Below are 27,324 nucleotides of genomic sequence, written 5' to 3'. Positions count from 1 at the left end.
GCACGTCTGACATTCTCACTGGAGCACGTTCCTCCCCCAAGAAGGAAAGCACGCCCCGTGCGTTCAGTAAGTCTTTAGGTTTTGTACAGCGGCTACTCCTGCAGCTACTCAGCCACGTAGTCAAAGCAAGGAATATGCTCGGGGAAGCCTCACGTAGCAGAGAACAGCTGATACTAGACGCTTGTGTACGGGAGTGAAGCAATGCTGAGGCCCTTGGTAGGAAGGCAGTGAGCATGCAAAGAGAGAGCTTTCTGCCTTCCTCTGCAGCTGCTGGCAGTGAAAGGGTATTTGTTCGAGGGGAGCACACGCTGTTTCTACAAGCAAATGGAGAAACCCGTTCTGTGCAGGATTACTGCATTCTTAATATTCTGAAAGACTCCTAACAGTCTTTATGCTTACCCCAGAGGAGTATCTGAAGCCTCCCCTTATACTCTAAGCTGCACGTGTATATGTAATGAATTAAGCAGTGGAACTTACGTGCACCACCGTACAACTTAGCAAGGGAGAGACTCAAGAGTGAGTATCAAGCACCCAGTTTTTCAAAATATGGAGGAACCTCTATGCCTATTCGCTAAAATAAGTTACCACAAGCAGGACACAAATCTGTTCTCCTTGTCCAGAAAACAGTTCATTCCCCTGTGAGCACACAATTTCTGAGCAGTAGTTTTTCTGCAGATTTTGCCCTACCTAGCCTAAGGAGGAGGCCCCTTCCTCAGGAAAATGAGTACATGTCACAGGAGACAGTAAAGCTAGGCTTCAGATCCATAGTCATTGTGCATTCTGCCATGTTATCCTCAAACCTGTTCTGTTTGGGAAAAAAAAAAAAAAAACAACAAACAACTCCCAGGTACTCCTCCAAATCTGGGGGTGAATAGGACTATTCAAAGAACAAATAAACATTCAGTATGTGACAGGGGGCTTCACGAGAAGAAAAAGAAAAAAGTCTATGTTAGATCACATCTAGGCAAATAGAGAAGCAATCCTAGGCTACTATAGTTGCTGCTGTGGTACTGCTGGGATGGCACCTTCTCCAGCTCCTGACCTTGTCGCTGGATTTTGCATGGCATTTTATGCATGGAGGTTTATTATTTCTTATTGCCATTTGTTTGTGTTTCTTTATTTGCTTTAGGGTAACTCAACCCCTCAAACCAGTTCTTCTTGGTCAGAGCAGAATAGTGTCCAAAAACAATGAATTTTGAGTTAGATGATGATCATCATTTGATCAAGAGAGGATAGTCCAGAAGACAACAGCTTTTCAGCAAATGGCAACGTTCCACAAATGTTCCGTGTTCTTTCCATAGTCTCCTTCTACAACTCTCCTCTTTCTCACATCTCCCCGCTTGTCTGCTTTGCTTATCAATGCACGAAAAGCAAAACACCTTGTGGCAGACCTAGGGCAATACACATGAAAATTGGCCAGCCAAGAGTGAAAGAAGATACACATCTTTACCTACCCTCGTGGGCAGGCAGGACAAACACCTTTGTGGGCCATTTGTTGCACAGACTGCTGCCCTCTGATGTTTGTCTTGCTGTCCTCTGGAATTTCAGCTGTCAGTGCATGAAGAAATTGGGAGACTACAGTGAATAACCAGTTTAACGTGAGTCAACAGTATCAGCATTGCAGTGAAGGTAATCACCTTTTGGACTGCGCAAACAAAAATACAGTCCACAAAACACATGAAGTAATCCTTGCAGCATATTCAGCATGGGTAGGGTCTCTGGTGGAGTGCTGTCAGTTTTTATGTCCGTATCGACTGCACCAGTGATGAGCACACAGAGAATAGCACTCACAGTGCTCATTTCACCAGAATTGGGGGAAACGGTCCTGAGAGTGGGCAGTTAATGATGAAAGGAGTACCTGCAATTGTGTCCTCCAGATCCAGTCATGGAAACTACTCTCTTACTGCCTTTGCAGTTTTGCAGAATGAGGACCTAAATAATCCCTCCCACACCCCAGAATAGTCTCGCCTTGTAGCAATTGAAAAAAAAAAAAAAAAAGTAATTTTTTATATTAGGAGAGGACAGTATCAGAAGAGCAAGAATGGACTATCGATCCTCGTACACCTCTGATTCAACTGTTTTTTCTCACAAACTTGCAGAAACTCCCTATATCCTGAGCATTTTCCCAAAATATCTTCCCAATGGGGCCTGAGGGAGAAGATCATGAAATGTACCAGCCTCCAGCTGTCAGGCCCAGTCTGTCAATCCTGACATGAGCTGTTTTATGGACAGGAATGGGATAACACACCAGGGGCTGGGTGTCGAGGTGAGAGATGGGCCAGCAGTAACAACGTTCTCCTTAAGATGCTTAAACACAAGGTGAACACTGTTCAGCACCGCGTAGTATGGGACTCTTGATCCTCACCACGAGGATAATATTCTTGTTATAAACTAAGCAAGCCCACTTGGCTGTAATATTTCCTGCAGCAAACCTGAGCCCTGCTCTGGCAAGCAGCAAGGTGGGAGACACAAGCAGCTACGGTGCAATACAGCGGCAATAATAGCACTAGAGAAATGCATACGCTGTTTTCCTTTTGCTTTTCTTTCCTTTTTAAGGCACATGGGGAAAAAAAGGGGGAGGAAAAGGTGCTGCTTCATTGCATTGAATGGTTTGATTTCACGGAGATTCCGGTATCTGGTTTTTAACATTTGACCTTGAAGATTGCTCGGTGCAGATTTCAGATGGGAGCTGCCCCATTACATGTGTTTTGTAACGCCTGCTAACAGCTGGAGCAGAACAAGGCCTTTCCTGCGTGCAGGAAGAAACCTCGCAGTCACGAGCTGCCTCTCTCAGCAGCTTGTCCCGTGTGTGTGTGCGTGTGTCTCCTGCGTCAGATGCTGTCGTCGTGCAGCCGTGAGTCACTTGTTCAGACCCCACTGCTCCGGGAGAGCAGCTTGGCATCGCCCTGCTGCTTATTCCCCTCCGCGGGGGAATGTGCACAGGGAGTAGTGGGAAGTCAGGCCACCGCTGCGCTCCCAGCAGAACAGATTTGCATTCGAGTTCAAGCTGCGGGGAGTACATGGTGTGTTGACTAATGCTGCCTCTGTTTCTAGTCCTGTTACCTGGGTAATGGCAATTTCACTTTGTTCTTTTCCTTCCAGCGGTTACAAAGAGGCTTTCTACTTTAAATTAACCTTTAAAAGCCTGAAGGGAATTCAGTAAGCTTGCAACCAAACTGCCTAGGTTTTCCATCTAGCATCAGCTCACTAGCAAGACAGTGATAATAGTAAATAGCAAAAAAATAGGCAAATGAATACAAAGTACCTAAATAAGAAGGAATAAGACCAGAACCTAAGACTACAGGCCATTGTACGAGCCATGCAGTTGTGTGCAAGCCACAGAATGTGGATTTAAGTTTCCGCCAAGGGAGAGCCAGAAAACACAACACCGTTTTCGACTCATTTCAGACTCTTGCCTAAGTGAAAACAGGATGCTTCATACAAAGATTATTTATTCTGAGGGCTTTTCATCTTCCTAAATTTGGTACTTTAGGATGGGAGGAGAAAAGACAGAACCTTTTATGTAAAAATTACCACCACCGCATATTGAAAAACATCCAGCAAGATACTAGCAGGTTTCATAGCAAAGGTTTTTTTTCCCCTATGACAGCCTGCATTAAATACACTAAACTAATACAGAAAAGATGGAAGATTGCATGAGATGAATGGGCAAAAACTGTAAGTTTTCATCTGGTCCTGAGAGATTCATGAGCTGCCTGTCATCAGCAGCAAGGTTCCTTGGCAAACTGTCCATAGCTGGTTAGAAATAATCAGCAAAAATTAAATGCAAGCCCTAAACATGGCAGGAGTCAACTGCAAATTGCTGTGCCTGGCATTTGTATTGTTTTCCCTAGAACTGTGCTCTATTCACTTAAAAACTCACATGTTCCACCCAAGGAGCTCTTTCACTGTGCTCTGGAGTATGCGTATGCGGGGAGTGATAGGGTACTTTCAACTCTTGGCAGGCAGCAGTGGTGGAGTTCAAGCCCTCAGTGGCCAATTCTGCAGCCTGTCAACATCAAACAGCATTTTCTTCCCTTTTCCCTAAAGAAAAAAGAGCGGATTTCTAAGGGAGAAACACTGGGCGCTCTCTCCTTTCTGTCAGTCCACTTGGAGACAGCACAGACCTCGTGAATGATTCCTGTGCTTCCTTTCAAAGGGATTAATGACAGGGTGAGACTTGGGGGCTTTCTTTCCAGGAACAAAATCACTCCGTGGCAATACTCCGCAGAGACGAGTATGCAGATTGGATTATACAAGCGTTTACAGTTTCAGCCTTCATTTTACTGCAAATATCTCCCAGATGTTTACTATAGTGTTAAAGCCAATGAAAACGTGGCTCCAGCCTGGAATGAGATCTGCTCCCTATGTTAAGAGGCTGTGGGATTCATTTCCCTGTGGAGCTGAAGTCTTGGCACTTCCATGCTTCTCAACAGATCTGGATCAAAGAGGTAGGATTTAATCAGGGATTCTCTCCACATACACAACGGTTTGTGAAGAGCAAAATGACCTCCATGAGAGCTATTTGGGCATCATGTCCTTCTCTGGGCAGGATCACAGAGAATGGTCAAGACTGGAGTCCAACCAAACCTTGATCAAGCTAATGCTTCAGCTACAGAAAGAAATGCTAAGGAATTGAATGCCTGGGAATCTTAGTGGACTTAATAAAAAAGGGAAAACTTCTCCCTTAAGATCTTGAGCACCGGTTTCAGCCTTTTTCCCTTGTAATTCTTTTTTCCTGATTTTGAATGCATGTTTTTACATTGAGCATTGCTTTCACCATCTGGTTAGCCCTGTGAGCCTCCCTGGAAGGTCAACCAGCAGAAGAAACAGTGACTAACTTCAACAACAAACATTGCAGGAATGCTAACAGGAGAGAGTGAGAGAGTTTCCAAGACTGAAGAAATTACACATAGTGTAAAAAAAAAAAAAAAATTATAGTGAGCAGAATCCAAAACCTCCCAGGGCTTTATTTTTATTCTGCAAGACAAACATCTGAAGGAGAAATGTAAACAAGGCACAGCGTAGCCTAGGGACTATTACAGCGCGTTACGTGTTCTGTGTGGAACACTGTAAAATGCCCACAGCGAAGGCACTGGAGGGTTTTTGTTGTTGTTAAAAGCAGCTCTGACATTGGCTACTATCTGCTGGTGTTGAATCCAAAACGCTGTGTGGTAATTCAGAAAACCAGCATACAATCCTGAAGGAATGATGTCACCATTAAATGTTCTTCTCGGTTTAACTCTCCACGAGGAATCCACGCACAATTGACTTGTAGGAAGGATTTTAAGCCTGTTCTCATCTCCAGAAATAAACAGTCAAGACTTCTTACGTAGGAAGGACACACAAATTCCTATTGTTCTAGTTCTGTTGCAGACTATATTAATCTTCAAAGAGTCACTGTATCTCTCCTTGACTTGCATGGTGAGAATCCAATGTAAAATATACCTGTGTTACCTTGCAGAATATTATGAGGACAGACGTTTTCTACCTTCCTGGAAGTATCAGCCAGTCACTGGATCACTGAGATGCCAACCCAGGTCCAACCTGCTTGCACAGATTGCATAAATAAAGAACTATGAGGACGCAGCATCCTACAATGATCCGTTGAAGTGTATCCACATTAGGCAGTGCAAGTTCCACTGTACAGCACTCCACCAAAGTGACTAAGATCCTACACAACATGAATCACAGAATTGTCTAGGTTGGAAGAGACCTCAAGATCATCGAATCCAACCTCTGACCGAACACTAACCAGCCCTCCGCTAAACCATATCCCTAAGCTCTACATCTAAACGTCTTTTAAAGACCTCCAGGGATGGTGACTCCACCACTTCCCTGGGCAGCCTGTTCCAGTGTCTAACAACCCTTTCGGTAAAGAAATTCTTCCTAACATCCAACCTAAAACTCCCCTGGCACAACTTTAGCCCATTCCCCCTCGTCCTGTCACCAGGCACGTGGGAGAACAGGCCAACCCCCACCTCGTTACAGCCTCCTTTATGGAAAGAGCTTTTAGGGTGCCCATCTCTTACCTACTTTGGTACCTGCACTGTTACACCTTTGAAGTACACGTTGCACCATATTATTGCTTCAGTTACCGATCTCAATTGCCAAGGACTGATAGTGTTGGAGCTACTTTGCTTCTTTTCAGCAATTGCTCAGCTGCTGCTGTCTTCTCTATGGTGCAATCCCAAAAGCCAGTAGCTCCAGGTGTATCGTATCACAGCCCTACACTACTTCAGACAGTCTTCATGGCTTTTGGTTACCTCATACAGTATACAACAAGAGAGAAAGCAGCATGAACACAAGAAGTTCCTTCTTTCAAACAGGCCCCATATTTCACCCCCCACATTAACAAATTTACCCAAAACACAATGTCCACAAGAGAAAAAAATGATTTATTGAATGAGACTAAATGGTTTAATGCTTAGACACCAAATTTGCATTAACAATGCTGTTGCAGAGGTACATAAATGATGCACGGAACATTTTAATGCATGTAATGAGTCTAAGCACAGGAAATACAAAAAAGGGCATTTGATGCCTTCCAAGTCACAAAGCTTTGATAGACTACAAAAGATCTTACATGCCCAACAACCCAAATATAGTTTCAACTTTTTACATTACTGAATTTTGTGCTTTTGAGTTCTCTTGAGTTCTCTTGAAGCTATAAAGAATTATAAACTATTTGAGCTTAAGAAATGCAAAAGCTGATCAGGTTTGTAACATAAATGTAGATAACCATTCTAAAATACTGTCCTTTAAAAGGTATGCCAGAAATGTATTTTAACTCATAGAGTGAATGGCAGCTGTAGAATTGGAATAACTCTGAAAAAAACTATGAAGAGACATCAAACAGATTAGATCAGTTTTTCTTTTACTTTTCCCCCCCCTATAAATACACCTCTCCTTACAGTGCCATTGTGTCTGTGCAGTGGGTATCCCAGGTGTTACATTCATCCATTTTTCTTTTCCTTTATTATTATTTTTTTTTTTGTCTTCAATGTTCATTATAATTTTCACTATGCAAATATTTTGGGTAAATTACTCAATTTAACCCAACCATACCAATGAAACTGAATCGACAGCATTGGATTTTTGTTCGTGAAGTTGTCCTGAATGAAATTCTAGACACTGCTGAAGACAATACACACTCCGCATGCATATGTACAAAACGTTGTATCAGTGTCATGGCACACCATTATGCATAAATCCCAACACACAACCACATCACTAAAATTTTAGCTAAAAAATTGACTGCCATTTCTGCCTGCTCCATTTAGTACCGTGGGCAACAGGGCATTTGGACAAGCAACAGGTTCCAAAGATTCAGAGCCAATTGAAAGAGATTTAGACAATCAGTTAAATACATTTCCATAATAGGTTATAAATAACAAACCAAATCCCAATGCAGCCCAATCCTTGATTTATCTATGCAAACCAGATCCACCTACTGATCGCTGGTGTCTCTATCCTAGGAGGAATATTGCATCTTCAACATACTGCACTTACAGCCATGCACAGACAAATTCTTTTATGCATATTCCACAGACAACTTCTCACCCACAGGACAAGATAAAGGTACAAACATACTTATTGTCTTGTCAGAAAAATTCATTATGCTAATAAACAATGACATTTTAAAGTAAGATTAACAATAATTGCTCGAACAGCAGATATTATCAGTTTTATCAGATGTATTCTCCAGAGTTCTTTACTGATCTGTTAAACCAATAGAAACTTAACAACAAAAAAAAAATCAGTCCTTTATTTATATGAGAAAAGACAAGAGCAAAATGACTTTCCAACACTGATGGCAGTACCACAAATTTAGTGCAAGAAGCAGCATGGATTAGAATTGAGTAACCAGACCAACTAGCAATCTACAAGTACACAAGTATTTTGAAGGAATTCTAGGGGAACTATGAAAGAGTGGTTTCAACCCAGTTGCTTGTGGGGAGTAATCTGTCAGAGGACAATCAGTATCAAAGACTGTTAAAAAGTAGTATTTAAGTAAGCAAATATATTATGCCACAATGTTTAATTTTGCTGGCTGAAGCAGCCAGATGTTTATCAGTTTTAAGACAAAGTAATGTTGCAGGCCTACTCCCTCTCTTAATGGATCCTGGAAGCAGCTGGTGGGAAGTTTCATGAACAGCTTTGTTCTGCCACCAGGTCGTGCATTGAAACTGAACTCTAATGTAGAGATCTGCTGCAAAGCCTTTTCTTTATTTGCATAAGCATAACTTTAAATCAAAGATTTCAAATCTTTCAACTGTATCAGCAGTTCACTTCTGTTTGCTCTCCCCTTCCTCACAGTTCCCCCTCAAAATACATTCATAGACTCTCAGAGAAGTACACCTCATTCTGTACCAAAGAAGCAAAGAAAAAAAAAAATCAAAGCATGCACAGCGGTAGTAAGAAATTCCAAATAAAAACTTAATACAAGGAAATGCTGCAGAAAGAACTCCCTTCCGCTTCTACATCAAAGCCAAAACCAAACTGTTCGGGCTGTAGAGTTTCACCCTGTGTTGAGAGGCACCAAAAATTTGAGAGACGTGTACCCTATAGCCAAGGATGCACTGCGCTGATCTAGCTCTACTACAATCAGAAGTTCATTCACTGAATGAGATCTGAGCTCTGGTAAAATGTGGTGACACCAGCTGCTAGAGAGGGAAACTAGGATCCTCGTGAGACCTTCAGGGAAGTCAGCACTGGGGACGGAGGGGTGGGAGGGAGACCACCTGGAGTTATATCAAGGATTTCTTTCATGTGAGAGCATTATTTTGGTTACAGTAGAGAGAAGAAGCCAACTTACAATATGACAAGTGTAAGTCAGCTTTGGCACTTGTGTTACTGAAAATAATATGGTTCTCAGCTCTACAGGCAGCCCACTGTGATTTGTATCAGTGATCACTCGAGCAGCCAGGCATTTATCATTCCAGGAGAAGCTTGCTTACTTGGGCAAAGCTAAGCAAGTCCAGCTGGTATTAAGCAGAGACGTGAGGTAATCATTATTTCTAGAAGAATCAAGAGATGAGAAGGTTGACACAGGAAAAATGATGGGGGTAAAACTTGAAGTTACACGAACAACTAATAGGGTTAAAAATCTGTGTCTTTTTCCTCTTTAAGCCCTATCCAGTGAGAGACAGTTTAACAGCATGAAGTGCAAGTTTTCTTTAACTGGCTCAAAAGTTTCCCAAAACAATCTAACCCTCAACTTTCCTTTACTAAATTCATGGGTCTCTTGGGAATTACATGGACAGAGACCAGACTTTTTGTAGACCACACCTGAGCAAAGATTGGATTTCGTTTCTTTTCTGTTAATAGAAAAAAACAAATATTTCAAGATACAGCTGAAGTGGTGTCAAAATAGCAATGTCCCAGGTCACAACCAGAATCTTGTATATACAATTTATATTAACTTAAAAAAATAAACAAGTTCAAAATACCTCCAGAGAACGTTCTAGTTTAGCAAAATGTTCTGTACAAAAGTAGGCCACATCTGTTGGTTTAAAAGAAGTCCACAGCAGTTGATTTCTTCTTAGCTGGAACAGTAAAGGGTTTCTTCAGCTTCGACTCTCCTGTTGGGGTACCTGCAGGTGACTTCAGCACTCCGTGACGGGGTTTCTGCTCAGGATTGAAAGCTACACGGGACAGTCCTTCTGGGCTCACCAAGATACTTTTGTCTGTCTTTTTAAATTCTGTTGAAAACCAAGCAAGCGGGTTAAAAGCAATGCAATTCCCAGGTCCAATCAATCAATTGTGGAACTACCCGACCCTGGAAATTTGCTTTAGACCTGTAAGTCCATCACTAAGGATCACGCAAGTCTAGCCTAAGACTTTGGTGGAAAAAGAGAAAGATGGTGGTGAAATGCATTTTTTGGCTGAGTCTCTGAGAATGGGGTCTGCCGCAATACAGAGAGGCTGTGAACCATTCCTCAAAGTTTCACAGGCTGGAGACTTAGCCTACTCCTCAGAAACAAGTGTTCTGTGTACCCCAAACACCCCACATTCTTTTAAAGGATCACAATGGGTAAGCAGTGGTGCTATTCTTACATTTAATCAGCACATCTCTAGAGACTCCTGGTTATCCCCTCTGCTAGTAGATGTGCATTTCTGTTCTTTGTGCAGCTGTGTTATATTAACATAAACACATATACCAAACCCCTCTATTCTGCATTTGTCTATAGCACACGTCAGATTAAAAAGAGTAGCTGAGTGAATACATGGAATAAGTAAATGTCTTGCTCCATAGCACAAAAGTTTAACAGGGAAAACTGTCTGCTTACACGTGGGATCCAGAGCAGGGCTGATATTTATCTACTCATTACTATAATAAATCAGCAGCAAACAAAATTAAGTGAAGCTTTGCTGTAATGCAGCCTGAGCTCATCACATCAACTCCTTTGTTCTAATAAACAGCACTCAGCAACGAAGAACATGAAGTGCATCTGCTTCCTGAGAGGCGCCCGGCGTAACGGGAGGCTCAGGAAGGAGAGCTCGTCACTGCTGCGCTGTTTTCAGTCTGCAAGGCTCCATCTGCCAGTCAGTAAAGTAGCACCCTAAATTCACCCAAGTCTAGCATTTTGGGCGGAACATCCTGAATTTCATCACCTCCTCTGGACAGGAACTTGAGGATGGTTTATAAACCAGTTCATGAACTGTCCACAAGTATTTAGACAAAAAGGGATGAGACCGTGAGAGAGAGGGAGGGAGGGTATGTGAATGTGGACAGCTTCCTCCTTCCTTGGCAACACGAGAGACTGTGGAGACACACAGAGACATATTACTCACCAGCAGTCATGTTTTTATTCAAGCCAAAGGTGACTTTTTTGGAGCCGGACGATTGCAGTTTATTCAGCTGGCAAGCAAAATAAAGACAGAAAATAAAATAAGACTTCTGAGGCAACAGTATGAATTCTTCTACCTCCATCCCCTCCAATTCTCTACCGCTGAGATACCGCCCTCTGCTGCGACAGCACCGTTCTTCCAGCTAAAAGCAAACATTCAATGTGCAGAGAAGTGACATTCCCCCTAAGGTCCTCACATAATTCAATAACAAACAAGATTTTGTGTTTTAAACACACTGGCTTCAATACTCCCATGCCTCAAAGTTCAAAGAGGGCTTGAAAAGATGAATGTTAAAAAGGTTTAGAAAAGAAGGCAGTCCTTTGAAGCCCCGCACTGCTACCAGCTTCTGCAAGCGGGAAGAAACGGAGGCTCAGAGTCCCTTAGCACAACTGAAAGTCAGTTAATGCTTGTGTTTTCTTGTGAAACGAGCAGGTTCAGAATGACATCCTTTTAACAGAAAGGTATTTTTGAGATTTGTGTTTAACAGAAAGGTATTTTTGAGATTTGTGTGGAAGGAAGAAGAGACTTTAAAGATGCCTGCAACTCATTTTCTGAAACTCTGGAGCCATGTGTGGCTCTGTCTGCAAGGAAACGCAACAGTATTTCTGGGTTTATCTGCTTGTGTCAGGAGATTAACACAGACTGGAAGAGACAGCATGAGTAAGGACATGCACGCACACTTAGTTTGGGTGTGTGTTTTGGGAAGACACCTGTGGCAAGACCTCGCTGTCATTTGTGAGATCACATTACCTGCATGGAGGCCCTGGGGGTAGAGATGGCGCTTTTGGCTTTCCTGAAGAATACCGGCTTTGGTGAAGTTGATTTTTCAAATTTTACAAAATCACTTCCTGGTTTTGCCTTCTTTTTCTTCAACGGTGCTAGGGAGGCGCTGCTTTCCTGGAAAGAGGGAAGGGAAAAAATCCTCTCAGCACAAAAGCACTGTAGCTAACTATAGCCAGTTAAGTGCTGATGGTGTCTTTTGTTTTTCTTGGCTTTAAGCAAAATCGCTTCCATGGTACCTCTAAATGGAAGAGAGATTCAGCTAATGAACAAATTCCTCTTTAGGCTGGGATGGAGACAAAAAAAAAAAGCAGACTGTGACAAGTCTTCAAAAGACGTTTAGACGTAGAGCTTAGGGATATGGTTTAGTGGGGACTGCTAGTGTTAGGTCAGAGGTTGGACTCGATGATCTTGAGGTCTCTTCCAACCTTGAAATTCTGTGATTCTGTGATTCTGTGATCTGTGTACACTCAAGAAATCCAGCAAGTGTATGTGGTTACTGGTTTGATGCCCTCGCCTCAGATTCACAGTGAGTATTGCCATCTGAAGCAACCCTTCTCTCCAGCACAAGGCAATTCTCAGGACCTGCAATGGCAGTGCCACTAATCAAACGTACTGCTCCAGAGCCTTCCAGCCTGTTGTTTGGGGACTATTGTGAAAGGAAACTTCATTTGTGCTCCACAGCAACCTAGAGACCTGAAATTCTTGAAACAGTTTCCACAGCACAGCTGTGAAGTGTCTGGGGATACAGCTTCTATTTGAAAGTCACTTCTGCTTCAAAAGCCTTTTAGCTTCCCGAATTCTGGAAACAACTGTGAAATAAGGCTGAATTAAGGCTGAACTTGTTTTTTTGTTTTTTTTTTTTTCTTCCTTCTCCCTCTCAATGTTTGAAGATTTTTATTTATTTTATAAATATCTCACTCAATTTCTGGATAAGAGACCAGTATTACCTTACTAAAACTAGGAAATAAAACATTTCTCAAGCAATGAAAAAAAATTGGCAAAGCCTGATTTCTTCCATAGTTATGTTTTCTTTTTAAGTTTTACTCTGTTCACTTAAAACCAGTACTCTCCTTCTCCTGATTCCACTTCCAAAATTACTTTCATGACCCGTCCCCACCCAAAACACACACACACACACACAGAGCTTCATGGATTGAGCAAGAAACAGCAAGTTCTGTTGTTTCTTTGGAATTACACTTGGAAAAACTGGCCCACTGGTTTGTGTACTGACTGACCAGTCAGCCAACAAACAAGTGCTGCCACCCTTTTCGCATTCCCACCTTTTTGCCAAAATGTGCCCTTTGTAAGCGTGCTGTAAGCTCAACCACAGACCCAGTGCAAATGAATAAATAACCAGGAGAGGAAAAAAAAAACAAACAACCAAAGACCCACACCGAAATACTACAAACCTCAGCTACGTGAGGTTTTCAGGCGAGTACCTAGCCCAGGCTTTAATGCCATTGCATAAGAAGGCGTAAGAATGTGGCAAGGGTGGGGATTTCTGGGAACCTGGTCCTTTTGGTAACAGTACATAATGACATCAGCACGCAAACTGCTCATCAAGTCCCACACTCAGAAAGCTGAAGCCAGGCTTGAAAAGTAACCTGGCAGTTTGCGAGGAAGGCTGGGGAGTGGGGTGGGGAGAGAGAGAGATCTACGTACCTCCTGTCTGCTTTTCTTGCACGCAGTCTCCATAACTCCATTGGCTTCAACAGAGTTTAGCACCTCTTTCACTTTTCTTTTCTTTTTCAGGGTTGCTGCTTTCTGGCTGGAGACCTTCATCCCTTCCAAACTAACCAGCTTTGCCTTTTTCTTCAATTTGACCTTCTTAGAGAGTACGGATTCAGAGTCTGCATCTCTTGACGGCAACCCAGGCAAGCTCTCCTTGTTGGACTTCAGGCCAGTCTGCTGCAAAAAGGCATCCCCATTGACCAGGACAGACTCTGCTTTTTGTTTCTTTTTCACAACCTTAGAAATGAGTGGCGTGACAGACGGGCTGACATCCTCTGCCCCGTTGGCATTAGCAGGTCCATTCTGACATGCAGGCTTTGCAGGAACGTTCTGCACTTTGGGATTCGTTTTCTTTGACATAGTCTTTTTACTCTGTTCCGTGTCAGTCTGACTGCTCTGCACAGAGGTGCTATGCCTATCTCTGGTGTCAGTTACTACATTTTTGGTCTCATTCACCTCATTTACTAGCAATTTCTTTTTCTTCCTTTCCTTGTTATTTTCTGACACGTTTCCCTGGTTAAACACAATAGATCCAGATGTTTCAGCTGTTCCCTCCTCACAGCTTCCATCAGCTTTTCCAGAATCAGCGCTTGGGCTGTCCCGCTTCTTCCTTTTTTTCCTCCTCTTCTGATGAACTGAGGTCTCCTGTGCGTTTGAAGCCTCTTGTTCATCCTTCCCTGAGTCTGCTCCAAGAGGAATACCACACAACACAGACGTGAAACACAAAGGAACTTAGAGCAACTTGAGTTATTCCCCTTGCCCACCCCCAACAGGCACAGCATTTTCCTGCTACCAACCATCACTGAAGTTTTACTATTACAGCTAATCAAGATGTTGCATTCTCTCAGCTCCTAGCCTAATTAATATTCTGCTGATCTCACCTTGTCACAGCCGATATCTAAGCCATTCCCTGTGGTAACATTATTCTGTATAGTAATATTGCTAGAAAGAGTGATTACCTGCCTAGTAAGCCCACCAGAAGGCTACCTCAGGTTCAGTAATTTGGTGAAATATTTTTGGGTACAATTCAGCATTTGTCCTGTCAGTATAAACCATGATGCTAGAGACATTTGCATGTACTTCTTAGAAGTTCTTCACCTTTCCAGAACCTTCCCAAATTCCTATATTTTAAGTCATTTGATTTCAAGATGACTGTCTTGACAGCTCTGATACTTTGCCTAATCGCACAAGTGATTATAGATAGTCTCTCTTCCAAAGGCTGATCTTGCCTTACCTTTTACTTTTTCCAAATTGTTTTTCTCCAAAGGTCTGACAGTTTTTTTCTTTCGCCGTCCCCTGCTGAATGCATCATCATCTTCATCTGTAGAAACATCTTCAGGAAGATCATCGGGGAAGATTCCTGTTGAGGATGAAGGATAAGGTACCTGAAAACTACTGGTATTCTTATGTCGCTGTGCATATACAGCATAACTCCCACAGAAAGAAAATCAACTCCCCGTTCCCCATTCAGGCCAAAAGAAAATCATACCAATGGTTCTTATTTAAGTAAAAATAAATATTTATGGACAAAGCACAGGGCTGGCCAAACTGTGATGAGGATTTGGCCATTTCAGCAAAAACATACAATGTGTCTTAATGAGGTTAAAGGAAAAACAAAACAAAACACAACACTACAGTATCATAGAATGGAGTCTCTTAGGTTGGAAGACCTCCAATTTCATCAAGTGCACTGCCAAGTCTACCACTAACCCATGTCCCTAAGCACCACATGTACACGTTTTCTGAACACCTCCAGGGATGGTGACTCAACCACTTCCCTGGGCAGCCTGTTCCAATGCCTCACAACCTTTTCAGTGAAAAAATTTCTCCTAGCATCCACCCTAAACCTCCCCTAGTGCAACCTGAGCCTATTTCCTCTTGTCCTTTCACTTGCTGCCTGGGAGAACAGATGACCCCTACACTGCTACAGCCTCCTTTGAGGTAGTTGCTGAGACCAATAAGGCCTCCCCTGAGCCCCCTTTTCTCTAGGCTAAATAACCCCATTTCCCTCAACTGCTTCTCCTACGACTTGATCTCCAGATGCTTCACCAGCTTCACTGCCCTTCTTTGGGCACGAAATCCTTGACATACACACTACAAAAAGATTTACAATACATATTGTATGGGGAACATTACGTATCATTTAATGAAAAGAAACCATCTCTGTACGCTGCTCAGTTCTTACCTTCTGACAAGTCCTGGAACCTGGAGGTGAGGAGGGAGGGAGAGAAGGAAAACAAGAGTATTACTGATTTAGTACTAACGATACCAATAGCAGCATAGTGTCACCATACTTTATTATATTTTTCTCAAAATAAGAACAACGTATTTTACACAGGAAAATACAAGCGCTCATTCCAGAAGAAATGTGCCTCGGAAACCCAAAACCTGGAAGTTTTCAGACAACAGGAATTTAACACTTCTCCTGTACCATGTAACTTGTGTCATATACGATCTAATGTCATCTTGCAACACAATCTAATGTCATCTTGCAGTACAATGCCACCCAGTGTAGAGAAACAGCTGCAGCAGATGTGATATTTCAATAGAACTCACTTTTTGACCAGCTTGTACAGACGCTTTCTGTTACGCGCAGGTATATTTTTCTTGCTCGCCAATTCAAAGAGTTTGTCAGCAACAGCCTTATAATCAAACTGTTGGAGGAAAGTAAGAGACATTTTTTCTTAGTTGGCTTATCATGCAATGAAACTCACATTGCTCAATAGAACTAAAAATTACCAACATTTCAAGTAGCAATAACATCCTTTAAACCCAAAGTAGTTTTCTCTGTTGAAATTTACACCCCTTCTCACATGTACACTGCCTTTTACAGATGGTTGCTTCTTTAACAGAGCTGTTGAACTTTGTATCACTTCCCAAAACATTTCTAACCTTAATTCCTATTGATGAGAGAAGCCAACCAACTTCAAAACTCCCCAAAACATTTATATACCAGATTTAAAGTATGACACATCCCAATCCTTGCTTCAAAGCCACAGCTCCGTGAAGAGGATCCAAACGCATTCATACAGATATTTCAAAAACACTACACTGCACTGGAAGGTCTTGAAAATGCAGACTGCAACATGTTACTGTTCCTCCTATGCATCCCATCACCTATTACTTTTACTCTTACTGTCAATAAAACTTACGCTGACTGCTTGACTATTGATAGTGATTTGGCTTTTGCCAGACATTCCTGAACTCTTCAAACGGGAAAGGAAGACCAGAAGGAATGGTAGAGGGGAAGAAGGAATCCATTAAACATGGATTTATTTTCTTATGAAGTACCCAGAGTACATTACATAAATACCAACGTACACTAAGGTAGGAGGGGATTAACATTTTTGAATATGTTTATCCAGTTAACACCCTTTATTTCAGGACTTCTTGAAAAGGATCAAAAAAAAAGAAAACAGGGAAAGTACTATTAACAAGGTAAGCAAGCAACAAACCTGAAGAACAGGCCCAATACTGTCATCAGCATTTTCATTAACATCCTCTGTTTTTTCAGACCTCTGCGCTGATTTTTTTGAAAAGCATTTATCTGCTGCAATAAAAAAAGAATGAATATTAATGTTTAGTTTGTAAAAACAGACATGCCAAGCACAGCTCTCATATAGGTGCATTTTTCTTCACAGTATCTTGGAAATCTGTACTGATTTAACTACTTTATGTCATCATTAGTGCATTGCTTATCTGAGTGCTTCTGAATCATCTCTGTACCAAAGCATATCTGGATTCAAAACATTCCTGCTTGGCCTTTTCTTCCCTTTTCTAAACTTTAAGCCCTCACAGGAAGCCAAAACCACACCTTCAAAAAAAAAAAAAAAAAGTTCGGAATATCCAAGAGCCAAAAGCCAGACCAGATTATCTCCCACTGTTGTGGAAAGCTGATTCTCGTTTGGTTTAACAGAGACCGCTCATGTTTGTGACGTGTTCTAGAGGAACCACTCTGTTTAAGCTCATCTGAGGGGATCAAATCACAATTACCCTTCCATCACCCTCTCAACATGTGCTTGAGTGGTTCAGAACAGAAATGTATTTCTAAAAAGCAGAATTTTTGTGATCCTAGTATTACCAACGCCACTTAGAATTTTCTCCTCACCTTTGGTTTTAAGCACCTCATCATTTCCGTGTTCATCGTTGTCAGACACGCCTTCCCCATCACTGTCACTGCCCAGTTCTTTCATTAGGTCCTCAATGGCATAAGGGGACTGATCCACAATGACTTCAAGGATACCACTGGCTACAGCATGCATCACGCTATGACTGTATTAAAAGAGAGTAGAAATGAGAATGGGAAGGCAGAAGCATTCAAACCCTGCCTTCTCACATTCAAAAAAATGGAAATTTGAGGGACATAGGGAAAACGTTTAAGAAGGAAGAATGTAGAAGGGCATCTAGCTCTCCAGATAAGGAAAGTGAAGCTGGTACTTCCTAAACAGCAAGTCTTTAAATTGAAATAATCATAGGTGAGTAGGTGTCCTGCCAATGTTCCCCTCTTAAATTTCACTGTGTTTATATACTGCTTTACACTACATTGCAGCAACAGAGAAATCTAACCAGATCAGCTGTATTATGCATATTAAAAACAAAACTAACCAGATGGTTTTTTTTAATAAATCCATAATAGTTATTTGTAACTTTGATAAACATCAGTTATCTTCAAACGACTGTATACACAGTAAAATATCTTTCTTTGTCTACATTCTGAAGTTACACTATGTTATCTTCTTTAACCCGTTTATTTGGATGCAGAGCATTGTTGCAGAATTTCTTAATTCTTAAATATTTATCCTCGCATTAAACTTACTCCTTTGATTTGGCAACAAACTTGCAGAAAGGTTCAATGAACTTGAGATTCTGGTCTGCTGTGAGCTGTATGATTAGAAAAAAATAATTAGCACAGTAAATATTGTACATGCACACTCAAATTCCTTCAATGTTTGGTGTGGTGGGAAATTATTTTTAAGAAATTATGTCAGTCTTTCAGCACGCTGTCTAATTCCAACCAACAGGAACATCCAGTGACTTTTTCTTACCACTGCTACCACTAACTTCCAGATACTCCCTGGAAGCATTGTAAAAATGCTAACTGCTTTGCAAACTTTAACTTTCTGAGTAGAGGAAATATGATGAGGCTTCTTATTTCAGAAATGGAAAAGTGAGGCCAAGAAACCTTAAGTTGTTCGGTGCTCTTTCACAAAGAAAGCCTGCAGCGTAAACATGAGTAAGATCTGTGTTTCTCTTAACCTGACAGCCTAGACCAAAACAATGTCATTTAAAATACTACTAAAGACCCCTCCCTCAACTCAATTTATAAACACTGCCTGTGATTTCAAGTAGTCTACAAGTCTAAGTCCCCACGGTCACTTGAAGTGGCTTAGCCATAGACTGAGAGTTCTATTACTAGGGAGCTGCAGACATTATTTATGCTCCAAGACCAGATGCTTTTCTTGTGGAGCCCTCTCTCTCACTCCACAATCTGGAGCAACAAAAGTTGCAGGCAGGATAGCTTGTAATACTGACTGCAAAAGGATACTAGTGGAAAACTGCTAACACTTTCAGCCACTTCATATGATAAGTATCAGATGCCATAAACAAGGAGAAAAATGAGCCTGAAACTAAGCACGAGGCAGCAAACAGCTCAGCCTTGTAGACTAACAGGAGAAACACTCGTAAGAGAAGTCAGCAACAGGCTTTCAGCTGCTGCAAAACTCTACAGCATCTACCAAAATTAAGGGCACCTGGAACAAAAGCAGGCAGCAATCTACAGCAGAGAAAGACAGTTGTCATCAGCAAAACAACTCAATGTAGAGGGTAACTTGCTTAATGCACAGGTCTGAAGGCAATAACAACAACAAAAAAAAAAAGACCTTTGAAAGCTTATTTTCCTCCTCTATTTTGGTGTATTAGAGAATCAGCCAAGAGCAGGCTTTGTGTCAGTCTTTGTGAAAGCAAGGACTAGCAAACATGTTCGTGCAAGGGAAAAGAATTTAAGTCCATTCTGTGAAACACACAAATGAGAATGGTAAAACACTTTGACTGCTATTTCCAACCTCAATTTGAAGAGGATATCAGTAGTCAGGAGCCTGAGAGAAACTACTATATCACTACACTTTGTACTCTAACACTACTCACTTTGTACACTAATACACAAAAACTGTGTTTCTTCTGAAGTGCTGAATGCCACAGTTGACATTAATCAGGAAGAAAATTAAGACATTTTCTAACCTCCTTTGCACCAACTTTAGCCAATTCTTGAAGATAGATGTCAATGAGATGGAACTTTATTCCGTTGGGAGTATTGCTGTCTGGGTCCATAACTTCTTTCATTAATAGCTGCAGTAATAGTTCTCTTAGACTACAAAAAAAAAAAAAAAGGGGAAAAAAAAAGAGAGCAAGATACTCATATTCAATTGCTCAGATTCTGTTTGCTTTGAAAACAAACTCTAGCCATTCCCAGTTTTACCAGTTCTTAAGATGGCTGTTCAACAGCCGCAAGAAATAAATCCAGTGATGAATTTTCACATCTTAAAAAACAATTAAATAATCCATCCATAATTAGAACACCTTACATTCTGGAGTATTTTGTAGCATTACAAACCAGCACAATTCGCTGCAGTGGAAATGATGTTTTTAAAATTCACACTTTAACACGGACTGAACTTTACTATCCCATATGGTTGATGGATAGGATGAGGGCTTCTGCCACTTGAGCAGGGCATTCCTAAAGCCCCAGCTCACACTTTCATCCTTAATAGGCAACACCTTCCACCCGCTGTTTTACAAGAACATTTTCATTTTGGTGTGCACCCAACAGTTAAATTTTAACACTGATCCTTCTCAAACTCATTTCAGCTGTGCAGACTTTGCCTGCATTGAAGCATACTATCCACTGTCCCTTAGAGCAAAACATTTACGCCAAAGAACAGACTGCAGGCTGTTAGGTGTGAAATGTCATCATCCCAAGAGCTCAAGCCAGAAGTGATTGAGCTGTAAGGGCTGTGGTTCTGTTCAGTAAGTAACTTCTGGACTACCAACAAATACTTCCCACTGCTGGAATCACATGGCTCAAAGAGACATGCTATCACACCAAGCTGGGGGAAGTGTCGATCTGCAGAAGAGTAGGAAGGCCCTGCAAAGGGACCTGGACAGGATGGGTCGATGGGCAGAGGTCAGTGGGATGAGGTTCAACATGGCTAAGTGCTGGGCCCTGCACTTTGGCCACAGCAACCCCATGCAGTGCTAAAGGCTTGGGGCAGAGTGGCTGGAAAGCTGTGCAGAGGAAGGCCAAAGGGGAAACGTGGATCTTGAGCCCCCTCACTCTGCAGCGAGAGGAATTCATGATCTTCTCTTCCCACACTGCCTCCCCTCATGAAGAGGGAGGGTCCTCCAGGCCATACCTCCAGTGAAGCTGGAGGAAGGCAGGCTAAGTAATGACACTTTGTCAGAGATCACTCTGGGTGACCACGTCTCTGCCATGGAAATGTGTGTGGGAAAGAGTACTGGCTTTGTCAAGCCTCCTCCAGTTCCTTCCTCCCACACTTTCTGTTGCTTTTTAAGGAGCACTTTTAGCTCTTCAACCTGTGGTCATTTACCCAATACCAAATTAAGGTAAAACAGAGGGGATGACAGGTACTTCAGCGTTACATTCCCTTCTGTTTCCATGATATCACACCTACATGCATCTGCATTCCAGAAAGCATGAGAGATAAAGGATAAACTTAAAGTGCTTGATGGCCTACAATTAAAAGACTTTAAAGCTCTTCATTGGTTTAAACGCATCTTAGAGATGCTCTAAACAGAGCAAGCTGGCTGCAATTACTTGCCATTTGATAGGATATGAAAGAAATACAAACAAATTCACTGATGTAAACTGGCTCCCTGTTGTATACAACTCAGTAGTAACTTCCAGTTCAGCCTCATGAAAAGGCAAGTCACCATGATCAAACAGAGTAAAATTAAAAATAGAAAAGACAGAGCTAGCGAGAAACATACTACAACCAAGAATAAATTCCTTTTCTGTGCTTTCTGGGATGCTGACTCAGTCTAATCTCTCCAGAGATGATGTTCCACTGCTAACTCTTTTGGCTAAGTAAAAAAGATTTGGCAAACCCCATCATATATTTGGAGGTCTTGTATTTCAAGACTCCTTTATTTCTAAGCTACGTATCATAAGAGATCCAGAGAACCAATGCGCCTTAGTGCTAAGACTTCCTGACAGCACCATCTGCAGAGAAAAAGGATCTATTAAATGTAGATAAGAAATTAATGGGGTAACTTCACTATGAAGAAATTACATTCAGAAGTCTGCCTACCTTTCATCCCAGCCGTTTCTTTTCAGCACTTCGAAAGATTGCCTCAAAATCAGACGGATTAGCTGCAAAGTACAAAATCTGTTACACGCATTCATAAAGAGTTGGTGTGCAGTAATAGGAATAGATTTCTTTGTAAAGCTCTTCATAGTAGAAGATGAAAAGCTTCCTCCCACAAACACTGACAGACTTGTCTATTATGTCAAGCTACAGATGGATGCTGCAAGGCTCCAAAGACAATAAATTATTCTCATATCATGAGCCCAGCAAAATCAATGACTGTCTCTACCATACAGCTTTCTCCTGCTCCATCACCCCGATTTCTTCATTAAGTGCTGCCAAATCTAAAAACCCACAACTTCAGCTGGAGGCAACAATAAAGACAGATTATAACAATAATCATTTAATTGACTGGAACCTTTCGCTAAGAGACAGCCACATGTAAACCAGCTACATTAAACTGGCTCAGAACACTTACTGAGTTACCTGCTTTCTGCTAACACTGAACAACAAAATACAGCAGCAAATGTGCCTGCAATTAGCTTCTTTCAAATAAAAAGATTACCTTGATTTCATTCTCTACAAAGGCAGGTCTTTTAAGAGTGTTCTTTCACTGATTTTACTGTCTTTTAATATAGTGTTTCCTGTAGAAAGAACTGATAGCTGAACTTACTACAGTGGGTGCATTAGTGATGGAAAGTCGGGTGTTCTAGTGACAACTGCTTTTTTATATAGGGTCATAAAAGTCTTTAAATAGTCTGATCTAAATTATTGATGCTGATGCAGTGTCCACCTAGACAGTATTAATACGTAGTGAGGGCACTTATGCAAGAAAATAGCTTCCTCTCTAAGAAGCTTTTCCCGATGAAAATCCATGAGAAGTATTACTGTTATAAACGAAGACAAGCAAAAAAGCACTCATGGCATGACAAATAATTACTTTAAGATCTTGGACAGCGACTGAAAGCTTTTAAAATGAGTGTCTTGCAATGCATCACGAAGATGGTCACTTGTCTTCTCTTACAATATACATAAATGCACGTGCAGACAAAGCTGTCTTCCAACACACCACCACCATTTACACCAGAAAAGATCTACAAGTGAGCTAATTAGTATTACCATATAATACTTATCAAGACGCAGATTGTCTATCCCATTCCATTCACGGCTCATAGTTTGCCAAAAAGTTTGAATGAACAAGTGTCCTGTAAGAAAATAAGAAAAAAAATCATCAGCACATCTGGCACAAGAGTTTCTTTCAGTAACCTAAAAATCTCAAGGAGTCACTTCAACATGAGGAAGAGATGTTTTTTTTTTTTGCCTGGGGATTTGCCCAAGGATTGGCATAGAGCTAAGGGAAGACCTGTTTGAGATGAGTACAAGGACAAGTTGATTAAACTTCAGAAAAACACCAGAAAAGGCACACAGCTGCTTTTAAAGGTGAGCGCAGCTACAGGGAGAATTATAATAAAAGAAAATTCCTGAGCTTTATATATGTACATTTTCTGTTATATATGCAAAAGTTAGAGCAAAACACCCATTCTGCACTCATGTCTACCCATGCTAGTTTTGGCACTGACCAAGCACTGTATTTCAAGTGCAGTTTGTACACTTCACAGCTCATGAAACAAGGTTGGTTTTGAGTACGATACACCCAAAACAAGTAGCTGCAGAATGGCAAAGTAAGGGGATAAGTTTGCTTCGCCTGTGAAATCTCTCCTTTATTGCACTGGAGGTACAAACCTTCCCCTGCAACAACCAGAAACAAACTGCATCTGATTCAGGGCATAGATGCTTCCCTTGATGCAATCACACATTCCAGATGGACAACAAACAAAGGAAAAAAAAAGGAACCACCCATATCTTGCTGTCTCTATTCTGGGACTGTGACAGTGGGCTTAAAATGAGTCAGATAATGAAATAGTACTTACGAGCCTCTGTATTCTGAATCACATGGATAAGCTGTGCGATGTTATTTGCAAGTTCTTCCTAAAAGTACATAAATACAGTTAGTAGAGCATGTTTCAGAGCTTGGTCTCCTCACTACACATTCAACCAGAAAATAGCAAGTATGAATAGAAAAAAGCATCCCTCAAAATTAAGAAATATTCTCTTAGCAGCTGCTTTAGCACCATTGCTGTCCTTCCACTGTATTTAGGTCCAAGAAAAGAGGTACTGTTTTAATGTAGGTTAATTGTAGGTGGAGAACTCTGTACTACTTACGAGATAAACCTTGTTCAGGGAAAGAAACAAGTGATTTGAAAACTGGTTAAGTGAGGTTACCAAGACCCGGTAGTTCGAAACTGTTATCCTTTGAAAGCAGGTAGACGAACTGGAGGAGGAAGCAAAAACTCAAGTGGAGGAAGTGCCCGTGCCACCAAACTCTTCATAATAACAAAAAAAAAGGAAGTTTGAAAGTTTTGAACTAGACTTACTGAAGGTTATATGTACATTGAAGTTACAGTTAAGGGCAACCTGCTGCTACTGCTGTAGTCCCACCAAATCCATGCACTTCATAACTACGTGTATTTCATTTGGAAGGAAAACAGCTACACCTGCCTTGGAAAGGGTGATTGCAAGCACCACACCATTTAGGCTTCTGTTCGTGTGATGAGGATCACAGAATTGGTCACCTCTCCTGCACACGCCACATATGAGCAGTAGGGGAAGAAAGAAAAGTGTGCAAGACGCACCACAGCCATTTTCACTATTGTAAATTAGTATGCTTTAGGAGACCCACTCAGGCAAACATAAAAGCAGTTACTATACCTGTAGCAGAGGTTTATCCTGCATCCACATGCAATAGAACAGCCCCTTCCATATTTTTAGCAGTTCATCCTGGCTGAAGCCACCTGTGGAATACAAGAAGATTGAATGAAAATGAAAAATCCACCAAATTTCCACCCACGTGCTTTCAAGCAGTACTCTCTCCTCTCTGCTCTCCTTCACTTTTGTTATATTTTCTTAGCCAAATGTTGATTCCCACTGTAAGCAGACTAACTGGAAGGCCACTCGGCATAGTTTCGTCATTCCATGACTTTAGGCTTCTATCTTGTGCCAAAGTAACAAAGATTTCAAAGAAATCGTAGATGAGATGTGGCTTCATTAGATAGCGTACACTTCTGACAGTCAACAAATTTCCCTCTACATTAAGATGCATAATCAAAGAGCCTGACTAACTGTAATGAGAATCTTTCCATTGCATTTAGTCCTGATGGTACAGTATCACCTGAATTTTAACAGCAAAGATTATTTTCACTACAAACAGTGTAAAAATTCACATTGCAGCCAAAAGCACACATTACAGACAGAAAGTACTAACTGGAAAGAAAGCTTTAAAAACCAATTAGAGATCTCAAGTACATTTCTGAGAATTTTAACAGCATACAAAGTAGCTGCAAAAAACTACCAGAGCTATTTTCAAGCTACAGCCTGTTGCTAGATCCAAACTGAGCATGTTCTCCTGGAAACAAGTCATCTGAAAGCAATCATCACTACTGCACCACTCTTTACTCAGACAAAAAACTGTAAACATCTTAGTTAAATCATCTACAGTCACGCTTAGTTAAAAAGAAAGGAAGTAGAGGTGGGGGAAGGTATATGCAAAATACATGCGGAGGAAGCAGTATGCCTACTAGTATTAATTAAAAGTTTAACTTGGATTTGTCAGTGATGTTAAGATTAAACATGATACCATTTGATTCACTGATTTAATATTCACTTTTTTTTTTTTTTAACAGATCCATATGCTACATATGTAGCAGTAAGAAGCATTAACTCTATAGAGGCATCAAATATTAGGCTTATGGCGACATCGGCTTATTAGGCAGGGAAGTCAGCTTCTATCTATAAAGATGGCCCAAGAGACTTTGTCTCAGGAACATGGGCTTCCCACAGGGTTGCTTTTCAGACACTGCGGGCTTTTAAAAGTGTCCTAGGTGGCCCTTTGTCATCTTGACAAAGCACCCTGACCAAATTGGTCCAGAGTATGTTCCTTTTCCCAGTCACTCAAAAAGTACTTTTTAAGACTTTATTTTTTTTAAATTTTATTTTTCCATTTTGCGAGCCCTGCTGTCACCATCCACTGCTGGCAAAAAATCATTCTGGCAAGGTTATTTTAAAATCTCAGCCTAAATGCAGTGCGCAAAACTGAAGGCCTTCTTTGCCTAAAAGGTACCTTGAGAAAGTTTGGCCTTCATGTCTGGACTGTAACTCTGTCCCTATGTACAGTGTGGGAGCTTGTAATCACTCATAAGTGACCACTGAAGGCATGCTACTTTAATGAAAGTCTTGTTACCATTTCTGTTTGGGAGTTATTCTGGTTTGACAATGCTAGTTAAAATTGTTGATTTATCGTAGATAATCTCCAAGGACCCACACAAGCTTATTTCAGTGGGAATGGTACACTTACAAATCTTTTATAGAACTGGGCTCAAGTAAACGCAGCTAGCACTTAAACACACCTCACAATCTTTCCTCTTTTAACACATTTACCCTTACTTCGAGTTGAAGTCTCTTGCTGGGTTACCTGACGTGACCCTCATCTCTGGCAGAACCGTGCCCGGATATAAACCTGCTCATTAATAACTTAAATCTCTCTTCAACATAAACTTTTTCAGACTTGCAGAGAAAGTATAACTTAAATTTTGATATTACCGGCCTAAACAGCACCTCAGAGCACGTCCATCTAAGAGCACTGGAAATTAAGTCACTCTGGTTTCCCAGTTGTTTGCCTTTCACGGCAGGTTAACCTTAACATGCAAAAGGCTGACACTCCAGCTCGTGGTTTCCCCGTGTTAGTTTCCTAAAATTTTAAGGCATTAGCCGAATATGCAACCACTTCCCTCAGTTAGGGTGCTCCTCTCCACCTGGCCGGCTACTTCCACAAACTCCAGAGGAATTTGTGCTTTGTGGTAAGATGTGCAGAGACGTATGGAATATATGGATGTCATATCCAGCATAGGACGTCTCCAGAGCTAAAAACAGATGGAAGCTTTGGAAATATGTAGGGGGAATAGCCATGTACATGGGCTTGCAATTACTGATCCGTAAGCATCCCCTAGGTCTATGGTGACTGCCAGAAACGGGATGAGCTGCTGGCCTAACGCAGTAAGGCTGCTCTTGTGTGTTCCTCCCTCTGTTAAACACGGCTAATAGCTCAAATATTAGCCGGAAAGGGAAGAAACAACACGTTCCTCAGCGCCTCTGCAAGGATTTAGGTTGCAATGCGCCTTCCAGCTGAGCTCTTGGTGTCTAGGCAGGTCTGGGCAGCCACGCGGGGCTCCACGTGGGCCAGCAGACCCCTAAATTAACAAATACATAAACTAAAAAAGAATAAAAGGGGAAAAAAAAATAACAAGTGAGCTGAGCCCCCCCCTCTTTTCCCCCCCTCCCCCCCAGTACCGTCGGGGCGCTGCGTGCGGCCGCTGATGTAGCCCCGCAGCTTCTTGACGGCGCGGTCGCGGATGCGCTTCTCGTTGGCGGCCAGGCGCTGCGCGAACTGCACCTCAGGCGCCGGCACGGCGGCGGGAGCCATGGCTCAGCCCGGCTCTGCCCTGCCCTGCACAGCCCAGCCCGGCTCTGCCCGCACGCTGCCGGCCCAGCACAGCCCTGCCCGTCCCGGCGCTTCCCTCTG

At 41.8% G+C, this 27,324-nt stretch overlaps 1 protein-coding gene across 2 annotated transcripts; it reads right to left on the bottom strand.

Moving 5' to 3' along the window:
• Positions 1 to 6,377: 6,377 nt before the first annotated feature.
• Positions 6,378 to 27,324, bottom strand: RRP1B (ribosomal RNA processing 1B). 2 transcript variants are annotated; one of them, XM_068685259.1, is made up of 16 exons: positions 27,093 to 27,324; positions 24,459 to 24,541; positions 23,621 to 23,678; positions 22,809 to 22,894; positions 21,693 to 21,754; positions 19,606 to 19,735; positions 18,185 to 18,249; positions 17,477 to 17,640; positions 16,824 to 16,918; positions 15,925 to 16,022; positions 15,554 to 15,573; positions 14,603 to 14,728; positions 13,300 to 14,051; positions 11,605 to 11,751; positions 10,798 to 10,864; positions 6,378 to 9,704 (listed from the first exon to the last, which is right to left on the bottom strand). In XM_068685259.1, exons 1-16 carry the CDS (start codon positions 27,223 to 27,225, stop codon positions 9,514 to 9,516), a joined length of 2,277 nt encoding a protein of 758 aa, XP_068541360.1. In that variant the 5' UTR covers positions 27,226 to 27,324; the 3' UTR covers positions 6,378 to 9,513. The 2 variants fall into 2 exon arrangements, with proteins under 2 accessions (XP_068541360.1, XP_068541369.1); XM_068685268.1 differs by having other exon boundaries at positions 16,824 to 16,915.

Source organism: Anas acuta, chromosome 1 (genome assembly GCF_963932015.1).
Source record: "Anas acuta chromosome 1, bAnaAcu1.1, whole genome shotgun sequence".
Taxonomy (NCBI): Eukaryota; Metazoa; Chordata; class Aves; order Anseriformes; family Anatidae; genus Anas; species Anas acuta.
Note: the sequence above shows the minus strand (reverse complement) of the source record. Positions and strands in the feature narration are given on the sequence as shown.